Source organism: Anopheles coluzzii, chromosome 3 (assembly GCF_943734685.1).
Source record: "Anopheles coluzzii chromosome 3, AcolN3, whole genome shotgun sequence".
Classification (NCBI taxonomy): Eukaryota; Metazoa; Arthropoda; class Insecta; order Diptera; family Culicidae; genus Anopheles; species Anopheles coluzzii.
Genome location: NC_064671.1, coordinates 61,738,633 through 61,750,344, shown reverse-complemented (window position 1 = coordinate 61,750,344; position 11,712 = coordinate 61,738,633). Strand labels below are relative to the sequence as shown.

Sequence of the window (11,712 nt, the reverse complement as noted above, 5' to 3'; positions counted from 1 at the left end):
TAAAATTGCTCCATAGTCTAAAATAATTTAACAATATTTTTTTTTATTCGTTCTTTTCATTTCACAAAAATCTGATGGTTTCCTTTAAATTTATTTTAGGGATATTTTTAATTGTATTGGAAAGCAAAAACGAACATTTAAAACCCTCTGTTGCTTTTAACGAGAATCATGATACCACACTGTCGCTATTTACGAGTACAACGATTGTCAAAGTGCTCATAACGAATCTGTTATCAATCTATCTGTCATGATATGACTTGTCCATAAAGCATTTTGATAATATACGGCGCATGTTTGCTATATACTGAATGTACGTTCAATAATTTTTCAGTCGTTGAGACTTTTGTATCATCCCCAGAATAATGTCAATATTTCTTTGCGGCGTGGGAGGATGGGGTTATCAAGAAATGACATTGATCATTTTCTGTTATTTTTAGACTGATCACATTTTTGGCTATCTATTGTCGATTTTCAAATGATTAAAGATTACAATTAGTATTAGTATCTTTACTACTACCTACAAAATTGAAGATACCTATTAGTTTAAAGTAGGTATCTTCAATTTTGAACCATACTTGGATGATATAATAACAGAAAAACAACAATTATAACTAAAAAGTTTCTAAAAGTTTAAAATGTAATAATTTAAGTGCAATAATCAAAACACCGCATTCTCCTGGCCCGCGGCACTCGATCGTGTACTAAATTTGGCCCATTGCCTCAAAAGTTTGCCGACTGTTACGTTCGCGATTATTAAATTCGTAACGGACGTGTCAAATTGTAAATTCGCGTGGTGCGCGATCACCTTAATCTAGAAACCGGGTACGCTACGTGTAAAAGCGGAATAAAAATGCGTCACAAAAACTAACATGCGGCACTCACGCGTACGTACACTTATGTGCTAATTATCCTCGGAAAGGATACACTAACACCCTAAAAATGTATGGGCTTCCGGGGGTATAAAAGGGACCGAACTTTTAATAAACAAACCATTCGGATTTTGCAACTCTAAGAAACCTCGTCTTTTTTAATTTTGCATATTCGGATCAAGAAAGAAATCTCTCATCCCTCTTCACCCCCTTCTGCGGCATAGGCTCCTCAAATTACTTGAGAGAGCAACTAGCGGGAAGGTTTATTATTGGTGTTGAACGGTTGAGAAGATCGCTGTTACCCGAGCGGGTTTGATTTACAAGGCCGCATCCTTCGCGTGGCCCACAGATCCGTTCGCCGTCGTAACACCGACCGTTGCCCTAAGTGATTGAACTATTCCCTTACATGATTCGAAACCCTGTATAAACCAACATAGGAACATAGAAAAAATGTAAGTTGGGAACAAACTGTAAAAATCAATGTTTTATAAATCCCATCCTACGGGAATAACAGTACCGTGTAGTGTGAATTATTTGCATTAATTGTATTCTTACCGCTGTTTTCTAGGAACCCTTTACAAGTTTGTAGGTGTTCAATCATTTAGTTTACTTCGGTATAAGCCAGCAGTATCACGTAACAAGTATTGAATTGAGCATAGTGGAGAATACTCAAGTGAAGAAATTTTAGATATAGGTATACAATTGTTATTCGTGTACAAGAAACTGGTGGTATGAATCCTGCTTCTGTTATAAAAGGTGTTCTAGGAATTTGCTTGAAACAAAAACGATAGGCTCTCTCGTTCTGCGCAACACATCATTAAACCGGACACAGCGAAAAAGCATGTTGATTTTGTTACTCAAACATTTTTAACATAACGACTATCGTTGACATTTGCATGCATCGTGTCGCAGTCAAGGGATCAACTCACTATAAATCGTACAAGTGTTCTGCGATCGTGGGATAGTGCGCCAAACGTTGTTTACATTTGTGTAAATTATGACGTATTACAGTCTGCTCCAGAAATACGCGGTTTATGAGTTCCTGAAGCAAGCGCTTAATTAAATTTTTTTACGAAATATAGCCGCTTATTAAATGTTAGTGTAGTTTTGTTAAAACTTAGTGCTTCTATTTAAATCACAATTAATTAAATACGATTTGTGAAGCTTATTATGATGTTACTGACAAAAATTCGATGTGAAAATTTTAGCAAAAAAGGTTAACTTTGATAATTATTGGAGTAATTTCTACTGATTGAACACATAATCTATAAATAAAGAGAACAGCGAACCGAGATATAAAAAAAATAAAATAAAACATTTTATACATTATATATATGTATATATATATATATATATATATATGCATATATAGATATATATATATATATAGATTCATATTATGTGTTAAAAACACAACTAACCAGTTTGTTATGCATGAAAACTTTTTTTAAATTCGTTGAAAAATATTTAATTAGCATGAACATTTTAAAATACTTTACACAAGCGTTAAATACTTTACACACATTATTTTGTCTATTTCAGATTGAGTTTTCAATTAATTACCTTGGCGGCATAAACGAAATAAGAAGAAATTAATTTTTGTTTTTGAATATAACACTGTGATAACGGAATTATGACGCAAAATGCAATCGACCGAAAAGTAAGTCTAACCTTTAATCTTATCTTTGTTTCAGTCGCATTCAATCTTAAGTCACTTTAATTCGGATACGGTGAACCTATGTTATTTGCTTTGCACATGACAGATAACTCAAACAATTAGTGATGGGCGCTCGAAATTGGAACCTACTGCTTTTGATTCTGTGTTTGGAATCGATTGCGATTCCGATTACGCTTTCGGAATCGATGACATTTCCTATATTGAATTCGAATAAGATACCAGAATTTTGAACAAACAAAAATAATGTCTAGAATTTTGAACAAAAGAAAAACAATGTTACTAAAGCGCTGCATATTATGATACAATACAATGGCTGTGGATACAGTCGATTGTACAAACGATCCAATCGTTCATGAATTGGATAAAAATGAGGGTGAGGGGGGGAGGGGGGGTATTGAATAATTTGCTATAAAACACTTTATAAACTTTGAGCCTCAACGCAGTGTTTCGGGTGAGCAAATAACACGATGGCATGAGAGCGACAATTTCTCGTGCGACTGTTATCAGCCTTTTTTTCATTGCGATAAGCGGCAAAGTGCATTTCGTTTTCATTCATCTTTCCTTCATCATTCGTTTGTATGAGAATCATTTAGCGTCAGATTGAAAGCTGAGCGGTGAGCACAAGCCATCATATGAAACGCAATAGTGCGGCGCTTAAAGCGTTTCAACACTTAACGTAACAATTACCCCCATGGGTAATTAGGTTCAAACCAAGGACTGGGTAGGAACAAGGTCAAATATTAGCCCAAATCGGATTGGCCATCTTGTATGCAATTTGACAGCATACAATTCTTTGAAAATTCATCATTCCCTCAAACATTTACTGTTACTACAGGCATACTCTTCCTGTGAAAAGTATGAACCAATTAACATTTTTCTTGCAATAACCAGACCTATTGATCATTTTAATCACAAATAAAATTTGAATCGAAAAGGGCTCTTCGATGTCAAATTGCCTGTAACGAACTTTTGGCTACTTGTGAAATCGTTCTACAATATGGGACCTCGTTCCTACACAGTCCTTGGGTTCAAACCTAGAATGGACCTTCCTCCCTTAGCTGACTATCCGGCTGCGTGGTAATGAATAAAGTCTCGAAAGCCTGTTGTTGCCTGTTGTTTGAGCCAATTGGCCTCAATGGCCTCTTTCAATCGCCTCAATGGCCCGGCCTTAAGGTAATGGTCAGAACTTCGCCGCATGCGATTTTGCCGCATGCGGCAAGAAAAGAGTTTTCTCAATTTTCTAGCTTTTCAAGGTATTATAATGATATTTTGTTGTTTCTTTATAAAGATAATCATTCATTGATATGATTTTAGGCATTTGACATCTGAAATAAAATCGCATGCGGCGATGCGGCAAAATCAAATGATTTTGATTTTGCCGCATCGCCGCATGCGGCAGATTCGCAAGTGCTGTCATTAACGTCAAATCCCATACAAAAGCTTGCGGCAAAATCGCATGCGGCGAAGTTCTGACCGCTGCCTAAAGGCCGGGCTACATTGATCGTACTCCGTAGTGTAATTTTTGTGAACGCGTACGCCATCTAGCGGTGGCGGGTTGAAGCTACATGCTGGTATAATTTATCTGTCAAAAAACGTTTTGGGTCAAGGAGGCTATAATTTAACCCAATGATGGAAAGATGTTGGAAGATGGGGAAAAATGTCGCCTAGCGCTTTGTATGAATGACGATTTATCCACCAACAACAATTAACGGCCTATTTTGTTGCAATTTATGGACGTTTATAAACATTTCATACGGCATACAAGTAGCCTGCTCGAAACTTGATGAGACACCAAGTATGAATAATTTTGACACATAAATTATACCGACATCTAGCTTGCGCTGGTCGTCTCCAGATGCGCTAGTGAAAATAAAAATTACACTACGGAGTACGATCAATGTAGCCCGGCCTTAATATGTTATCTATAAGCGAAAGGCCACGGGAGTGACAAAATGCTGACAAATTTTTCAAAATGTTAGCTTTTGTCACTTTTTTGAGCTTTTGTCAAAATTTTGTAACCTGGAGCAGCCAGGAAAAAAAGTTGACAAAAGTTGACAAAATTTGAGGTTCGTGAAAATGCGTAAACAAACAGCTATTTGGCGCAGTTGTGACCCATTGTTATGCTAATAATGCTAAAATGCATGATTCTAATTGATTTATGTACCTATTTAGTGCTTCTTAAACAAAATATCGATGATATTCAGATGTTGGAGCTTTTTGTCGCTCTTGTGTATGTTTTTGGTGCGGCCACGAGAAAAGCTCTTTTTTACAGTTGACAAGCAATTTTGACAAAGTTGAAAATTTTTTCAACATTTTTTCAGCTCCGTGGCCACGCCCTATATGACTTGTTGATGCACACATAGCAGGATACACATGGGAGCTGTGCCCATACTTTTACAGTGCTTTAAACAACTTACCTTCGCGAGCAAATTTATTCCTCAGTAAGGGTGCCGCAATCAGGAATTGCAGTTATGCAATTTTGAAGTTTTTTCATGTGTTGACTCTCAGTTAGTTGATGTATACACGATAAATATTGAAAATATATTTGTCTTCGTCTTCTTCTATAGAGCATATCTGTTGTCAATTAAGCCGAGGCTTAACTGCTGTCAGAAAAACAATATAAATGTTTTAAATGATTTTAAATATGACTTTTTTTATTTTTTTTATTTTTTAATTTTTTTTTATTTTTTTATTTTTTTTATTTTTTTTTAATATGATGAACGTGAATATTATAAAAATAACCTTTACGTATGAACCTCTAGAACAAAGCTTTCCAACGTTTTTAGTATCGCGCACCACTTGGCTTTCTAAATACATTTGTCGCAGCCCACATTTATTGAGGATATCTATTTTTAAGATTTAGTTCAGTTCGTTAATAACATCTACAAAAATATTATAGCTAAAGTGATTTCCGACCCTAATCGCCTTTTTCGCAAGCAATATTGTTTTCGAGTCATTCAATATCATCGTTTGGCACAATGCATCGTCGATCGCGCCCCTATTCCGTCGTTGCAAGAAACCAATAGGTTGTGTTAATCTTATTCGAATTACACTCATTCGACACTGCCAATTTCGCAATATGTTTCGCATATAACTAAATTATTCGTATCTTCCAAATTATGCTCAACCACTAAAGACAAACTTAACACAATCGATTTGGTATCCAAAATACAGGGTTTTCTAGCCAGCTCGACATCGGAAGCGAGCAATCCGATCCCGTAAAATGCATTTCAACAATAACAATTGAAACTCGAATGATCTGACATTCATTTGACAAAGTTGAATAGGGATTTCAAGGATTGGAAATGAAGCTCATAGAGTTGAGATGCGGTGCTCGTTCGAAGAAACAACAAACAGGTGGTCCCCGAGATGCGCGAAAAGAATAAGAAATTGGTTACAGCATTGTTTATTTTCCTTGTAAAAATATTTTTTGCGAATCCTACTTGTTTAGTCCATAAACTAGTAATTGTGAGCATAAAATTACAAAAATAACACGCCTAGCTGTCACAATCTTCACAATTCACTCTTAAATTGTGATTTCATTTGAGGCAGGTTTCCTAAACAGCTGATGTACATTATCTGGAGCGATTGTGCTATCATCCGCTGCGCTTGTCTTTATATTTGCTTGCATTGTTCTAACAAATGAAAACCCCTGTAACGGAAAAGTTATAAGCTCCCATCAGCATCATATCCATTCATTAAATTAGACTTTATAGTTTTCATCATATTATTTAATATTATATATATTTATGTTTATAATATTATATTTATTTTTCATTAGTTTATTTGCCCACAAGCACTTTTTTATTTGAATTTTATTTTGATTATAACATTTACGAAATAATATTTTTAGGACAAATCAACTATCTCAATGCTGATACCGTTTATAATATCGGTAATAATGTATTTTTCGTTGATTCAACATACGGAACGTAGCAGCACATCTTCAACAGTGCTTAAATGCATGCCCATATTCAGTTTACTATTTTATGTGATGTTGAAGGATTCTAAAGCAAGTAGAAAGTGTGTATCAAATGTTTCTTTTATTTTTATTTACATGCAGAAATTATATTTCTTTTTCTATTTTTGTTTGACTTTTAGGGCAAATTATCACAGTCGCATTTTCTACGGCCTTGTGTTTTCTGTTTTGGGAGATTTTTTATTAAATTATGAATTATTTGAACCCGGCATGGGTGCTTTTGGTGTGGCACAAATATTCTACATATGGGCGTTTGGAATGAAACTAAACAAACTATGGATTGGTACAATTTTATACCTAACAGGGTTCTTAGGTAAGTATGTATCTACGCACGAGTTTTTATTCAGACTCTTCAAACTCTCTTCCCCTTCTGGTTTACATGGGTATATATAAATTTATCCTTGTAAAGATTTTAAGTAAAATAAGCAATGTTTAAAGGTACAATGGACCGTCCCTCCGTAGCAAGCATTGACTAACCGGCTGCGTGGTACTGAAAAAATACTCGAAAGCCTGTATATATCGGGACCGTCTGTCCGTTTAAATCATGAAGGTGAAAACATGTATTTATTATATTCTCTGTTATTTTTTTGACTTTTTCAGCAATCACTCTATTTTTTGAAAATTTAAACACGGTGATTAAAATTTGCCTACCATTTTATGCTATTCTATTGTTAACCATGTGCTGGAGATCATTGGCTAGAATCGACAGATCGGATGTAAGTACACGAAGTCAAATAGTTTGTAAAATAACTTAAACCCAGTAGTATGGAAACGGGTTTGCTATTTATCTTATTTATATATTTATTATATGTTTTTGCCAGGGTCAAAATAATTAAATCTGATATCAAAATCTCACTCAACTTGATGATCAATGTAACTAAAAGACATCAGAATGATTGGACGACAGTTGTTAAGATTGCGTGGGTTAAACAAATTGGTATTATCTTGCCCGTTTAGTTTGAAGAATGTGGATACATAGAGATAAAGCTAATAAACAGGATAACAAGGAATGAATAACTGAATTAAAAAAATAAAATAATTAAAAATCTAAATCAACAGATACAAGTTGGACGGTGTGACATTAAAAAGTTAAAATAATAATAGCAATATAAAATCAGAAGCCAGTATGAATTCTTGAAAAAAGTCATACATTGTTGTAGCCAGCATTAATAGGAAATAAAATACTCATATCGTTCATTGAATATGTGTATGGAACGTTCAAACGGATCATTTGAGCCGAAAACAGTTCTCCGTGGCTCTATGTATTGGGCAGCTTGGTGTCTTAAGGATTTCGCAGGAATGGAGTTACGCTAATTATACGAGAGCATCAATTGTATGCAATAGTGAACCAGATTGTAAGTTGGTGCGTACATTTAAATGTCGATCTCTTAGTGTTATCAGTTCAAATAGGTTACACCGTTCATAAGTCGGCTAAGAAATATCCCTGCCCACAAGTTTTAGAAACAAAAATCGTGTAAATCTAAGCCTCTTCGATTAATCCACCCAATGCTGTAAGGCACGTCCATTTCAATAGAGGACGTACGTTGAATCCCAAAAAAAATTGTTATGGAGTTTGAAGTTGGTGCTTAGACACGTATTATTTTATATTTTTCATTTTTGGTCATGATATAAAACATTATCGTACCTCAAGAAAGTAGTATCTGAGGATCTCTTTTTAAATTAATTTCTAAATGTTTTTTTCAGAGCTATTTGCGGATTGTGTGTGGCATCGCTAGTATATTATTTGTAATATCTGACGGTATAATAGCAATCGACAAGTTTTTCACTCCTATAAAATCGGCTCAAGTAAGTAACTTAAATTGTTCAATAAACAAACCTAACTCAATTTTTTCACTAAAAAAATACGGTTTTTCTCGGCTGGTTTGTTTTGATTCAAACCAATGATTACAAAACTAAAAATCATACTACTGTTTTGTTGTCTTTATTTTCAGACGTATATCATGATAACGTACTATCTCGCACAAGTCGGAATCACGCTTAGTATTAATGATGTTCAACTGTATAAGACTTCAACTTTTACGGAATCATCCGTGCGAAGTGACAACAAAACTAAACATAAATCGTACTAAATTTGGGTTTGCTTTTTTAATGAAGGTAACATTCTAGGATGAACTGAAACAAAAATGAAATGTTCTTCATCTTTTTTTTTATTTCAATACTCTAAACAACTTTTCTGTGTCGTTTAAATCACAACAAACATACGAACACATACATAGACGATAATCTGCCTATTTCAGGTTATTTTTTATTTGTATTACATATAATGGGATATATTATTCAGAATTATGGGATTATGGTAAAAGGTATGACAATCGGACAACAACTTGAAAGCCAAAATATAGGCAGGGCAAAAGATGAATGATAGATTTTTTTAATGTATTAGAGCATTATAACATGGACTGACACGGCCAAACTAATAAACATTAGCAAAATAAAAATTCAACAGTGTATACGTTTTTGAAATACTACCCAAATTATCACAAAGTTTCCTTGCACTTTCACAGCCAGTGTTATCATGAAAAGGAACTCTACGTGCAGTGGAATTTGAATTTGAGAGCTGCACCAAAGTGAGTTAATATATCAGGTGGGCTTATCGAGTGAAATTTGACGTCTAAAAACGAAAATAGGAAGAAAACCTGGTTCTACAGTTAGGTCCATAACAAACTGGGTGCTTTGATGATTGATCTATGTTATTTTTTCCAAGTCTATCTGTTATGTTGTACTCTTTTACTTTATTTAAACATTTATTAAACATACAATATAAATAAAATACAGAATGAACAATTACGGACCGCGCACCAGCTGCACCGAGCACCCCTGCCGAGAGCTCCTGCTCGATCGGCCTTCGTACACACTCTCATCGTGCGGCGCTCGGCACACACTAAGCCTTGCGATTAATGCATGCGAACAGACAGCGTCCGCGGGCCTGCCCACGCCCGAATGCAGAGCCGATGGCAGACGATTCTATCTTCACCATTAACATAAGTGTTTGAATACCACTAAAACATATACAGTCTCGGGTGATAAAACTTATATCTATTACAATAAAACTTACAGTGTCAGACAAATCAATAGGACCACTTATCAATTTATTATTCACTTATCATATTTCATGACTTAAAGTGAATCAATCTTTACCAAACTTTCATGAAAGCACTATTGGAATGTTTACTTTAAGAATGTTTTTAAAGTTTGGTGAAAAGTTAAGAAACAAAAAAGTTATGATAAGAAATGTAAAAATAACCCAAAAATCATGCGCCAAAATAATAGGACCAGTTCACAAAATTTTAAAATAATTATCATTTATTATTATTAAATAACAGTTTTTGATGTTATTGAGTTGTCGGATAACTTAACTTAAATTAGTTAACTAGTGCGTATACATTTTTTTAGAGTAAAATTTTGCAGGGCCGGGCTACATTGATCGTACTCTCTGGTGTAATTTTAATTTTCACTAGCGCACCTGGCGGCGGCTGACCGAAGCATTTTTCCAAACAATTTGGAGCCGCTTTAGAAAATATGTAATTTTTCCATGTTTTTAACCTAATTTGGACAAGAAAAGTTTTGTAAAAGGTAGATGCACATGTCCTGCACGCATTGCATCCATTTTCATGACAAAAAACGTTGGAAAAACTACCTAATTTTGAGATCCGGCATGACCATTTCTTCGATGACCAAAAAAAGCTTCCACCAGCCGCCGCCAGATGCGCTAGTGAAAATCGAAATTACACTAGCGACTACGGGCAATGTATCCCGGCCTTAAAAGGTGCTTAGCGGGTAGCCAAAGGTTGACATTTGCACACGTTCTTCGGTATTATGCGGTTCTGCGCTGCAATTTTTGGTTCCCTTCCTACCCCTTCCACTGGGTTGATTAGTTGGGTAGCCCGCTGTTCGCCTTCGGTTTCCTTCTATCCTTTCACCAAGGCTACTCAGTGGTTTCCATCGATAGCCTCCTGTTACCCTTCCTTAGCCTCACCAAACCAAAAATCGCGAAGTAGGCCGCTCGTTACTAGTAAAGGCCGGGCTACATTGATCGTACTCGCAAGCGTAATTTCGATTTTCACTAGCGCATCTGGCGGCGGCTGGTGAAAGCTTTTTTTGGTCATCGAGGGAATGGACCTGCCGGATCTCAAAATTTAGTAGTTTTTCCATCGTTTTCCATTGCAAAAATGGATGCAATGCGTGCAAGACATGTGTATCTACGTTTTACAAAACTTTTCTCCTCCGATTTAAGTAAAAAACATGGAAAATTAACGTATTTTCTGGAGCGGCTCCAAATTGTTTGGCAAAATGCTTCGGTCAGCCGCCGCCAGATGCGCTAGTGAAAATCAAAATTAAGGCCGGGCTACATTGATCGTACTCTCTGGTGTAATTTTGATTTTCACTAGCGCATCTGGCGGCGGCTGACCGAAGCATTTTTCCAAACAATTTGGAGCCGCTTCAGAAAATATGTTATTTTTCCATGTTTTTTACCTGAACTGGACTGGAAAAGCTTTGTAATTGATAGATGAATATGTTGTGCAAGTATTTCAGCCGTTTTCGCATCGAAAAACGGCGAAAAAACTAATTAATTTTAAGATCCGGCACGACCATTTCCTTGAAGATGAAAAAAAGCTTCCACCAGCCGCCGCCAGATGCGCTAGTGAAAATCAAAATTACACCTGCGAGTACGGTCAATGTAGCCCGGCCTTTACGCTTGCGAGTACGATCAATGTAGTCCGGCCTTAACACCCCCCTACAACAATTTTTGTTCGACAAGTGGTTTGATCTCGTGGCTTGAACTTGGCTTGATCCCATTCAAAGATTAATTTACTTGTATTCACGAGCGGAGGGCTTGTATACGAGCTTTTATTCAAGCGTAGCCCTGAATGGGGGAATATTTTTTGCGTGTTCTATCCCCCTTTTCTCCTTTTCTTTCCTTCTGCCATCTTTGACCACAGAAATTATTCCTAGATAAATTGCACAGAAATTATTCCTAGAAATTGAGACAGTAAACGTGTAATTTTTTTATTAACTTAAGTAAACACACACTGATGAGTGATTGATGATTGTATGCGCAATTTTAAGCTATCTCCGGCCGCATCACATGCTGGGCTTTTCCTCCAAGTGTCCATCTATGGAAAATTATAATATTCAACATTATAATTGTGAACAAAACTTTTATC

The 11,712-nt window shown here is 35.7% G+C and overlaps 1 protein-coding gene across 4 annotated transcripts; it reads left to right on the top strand.

The window, feature by feature from the left end:
• The first annotated feature begins 1,041 nt into the window (after window positions 1–1,041).
• On the top strand, window positions 1,042–8,990 carry LOC120958392 (lysoplasmalogenase-like protein TMEM86A). Of its 4 annotated transcripts, none has more exons than XM_040381152.2 (8): window positions 1,042–1,321; window positions 1,438–1,598; window positions 2,412–2,529; window positions 6,401–6,570; window positions 6,649–6,839; window positions 7,127–7,242; window positions 8,231–8,332; window positions 8,479–8,990. In XM_040381152.2, exons 3-8 carry the CDS (start codon window positions 2,503–2,505, stop codon window positions 8,614–8,616), a joined length of 744 nt encoding a protein of 247 aa, XP_040237086.2. In that variant the 5' UTR covers window positions 1,042–1,321; window positions 1,438–1,598; window positions 2,412–2,502; the 3' UTR covers window positions 8,617–8,990. The 4 variants fall into 4 exon arrangements, with proteins under 4 accessions (XP_040237086.2, XP_040237087.2, XP_040237085.2 ...); XM_040381153.2 differs by having other exon boundaries at window positions 1,438–1,625; XM_040381151.2 differs by having other exon boundaries at window positions 1,043–1,321; window positions 1,438–1,563.
• Window positions 8,991–11,712: the final 2,722 nt, after the last annotated feature.

Coding starts and splice junctions, on each gene's coding strand:
- LOC120958392 (XM_040381152.2), top strand. CDS start 2,503: ATGACGCAAAATGCAATCGACCGAAAA. Junction 2,530..6,400: donor AAAATGCAATCGACCGAAAA/GTAAGTCTAACC, acceptor TAATATTTTTAG/GACAAATCAACTATCTCAAT. Junction 7,243..8,230: donor CTAGAATCGACAGATCGGAT/GTAAGTACACGA, acceptor TGTTTTTTTCAG/AGCTATTTGCGGATTGTGTG.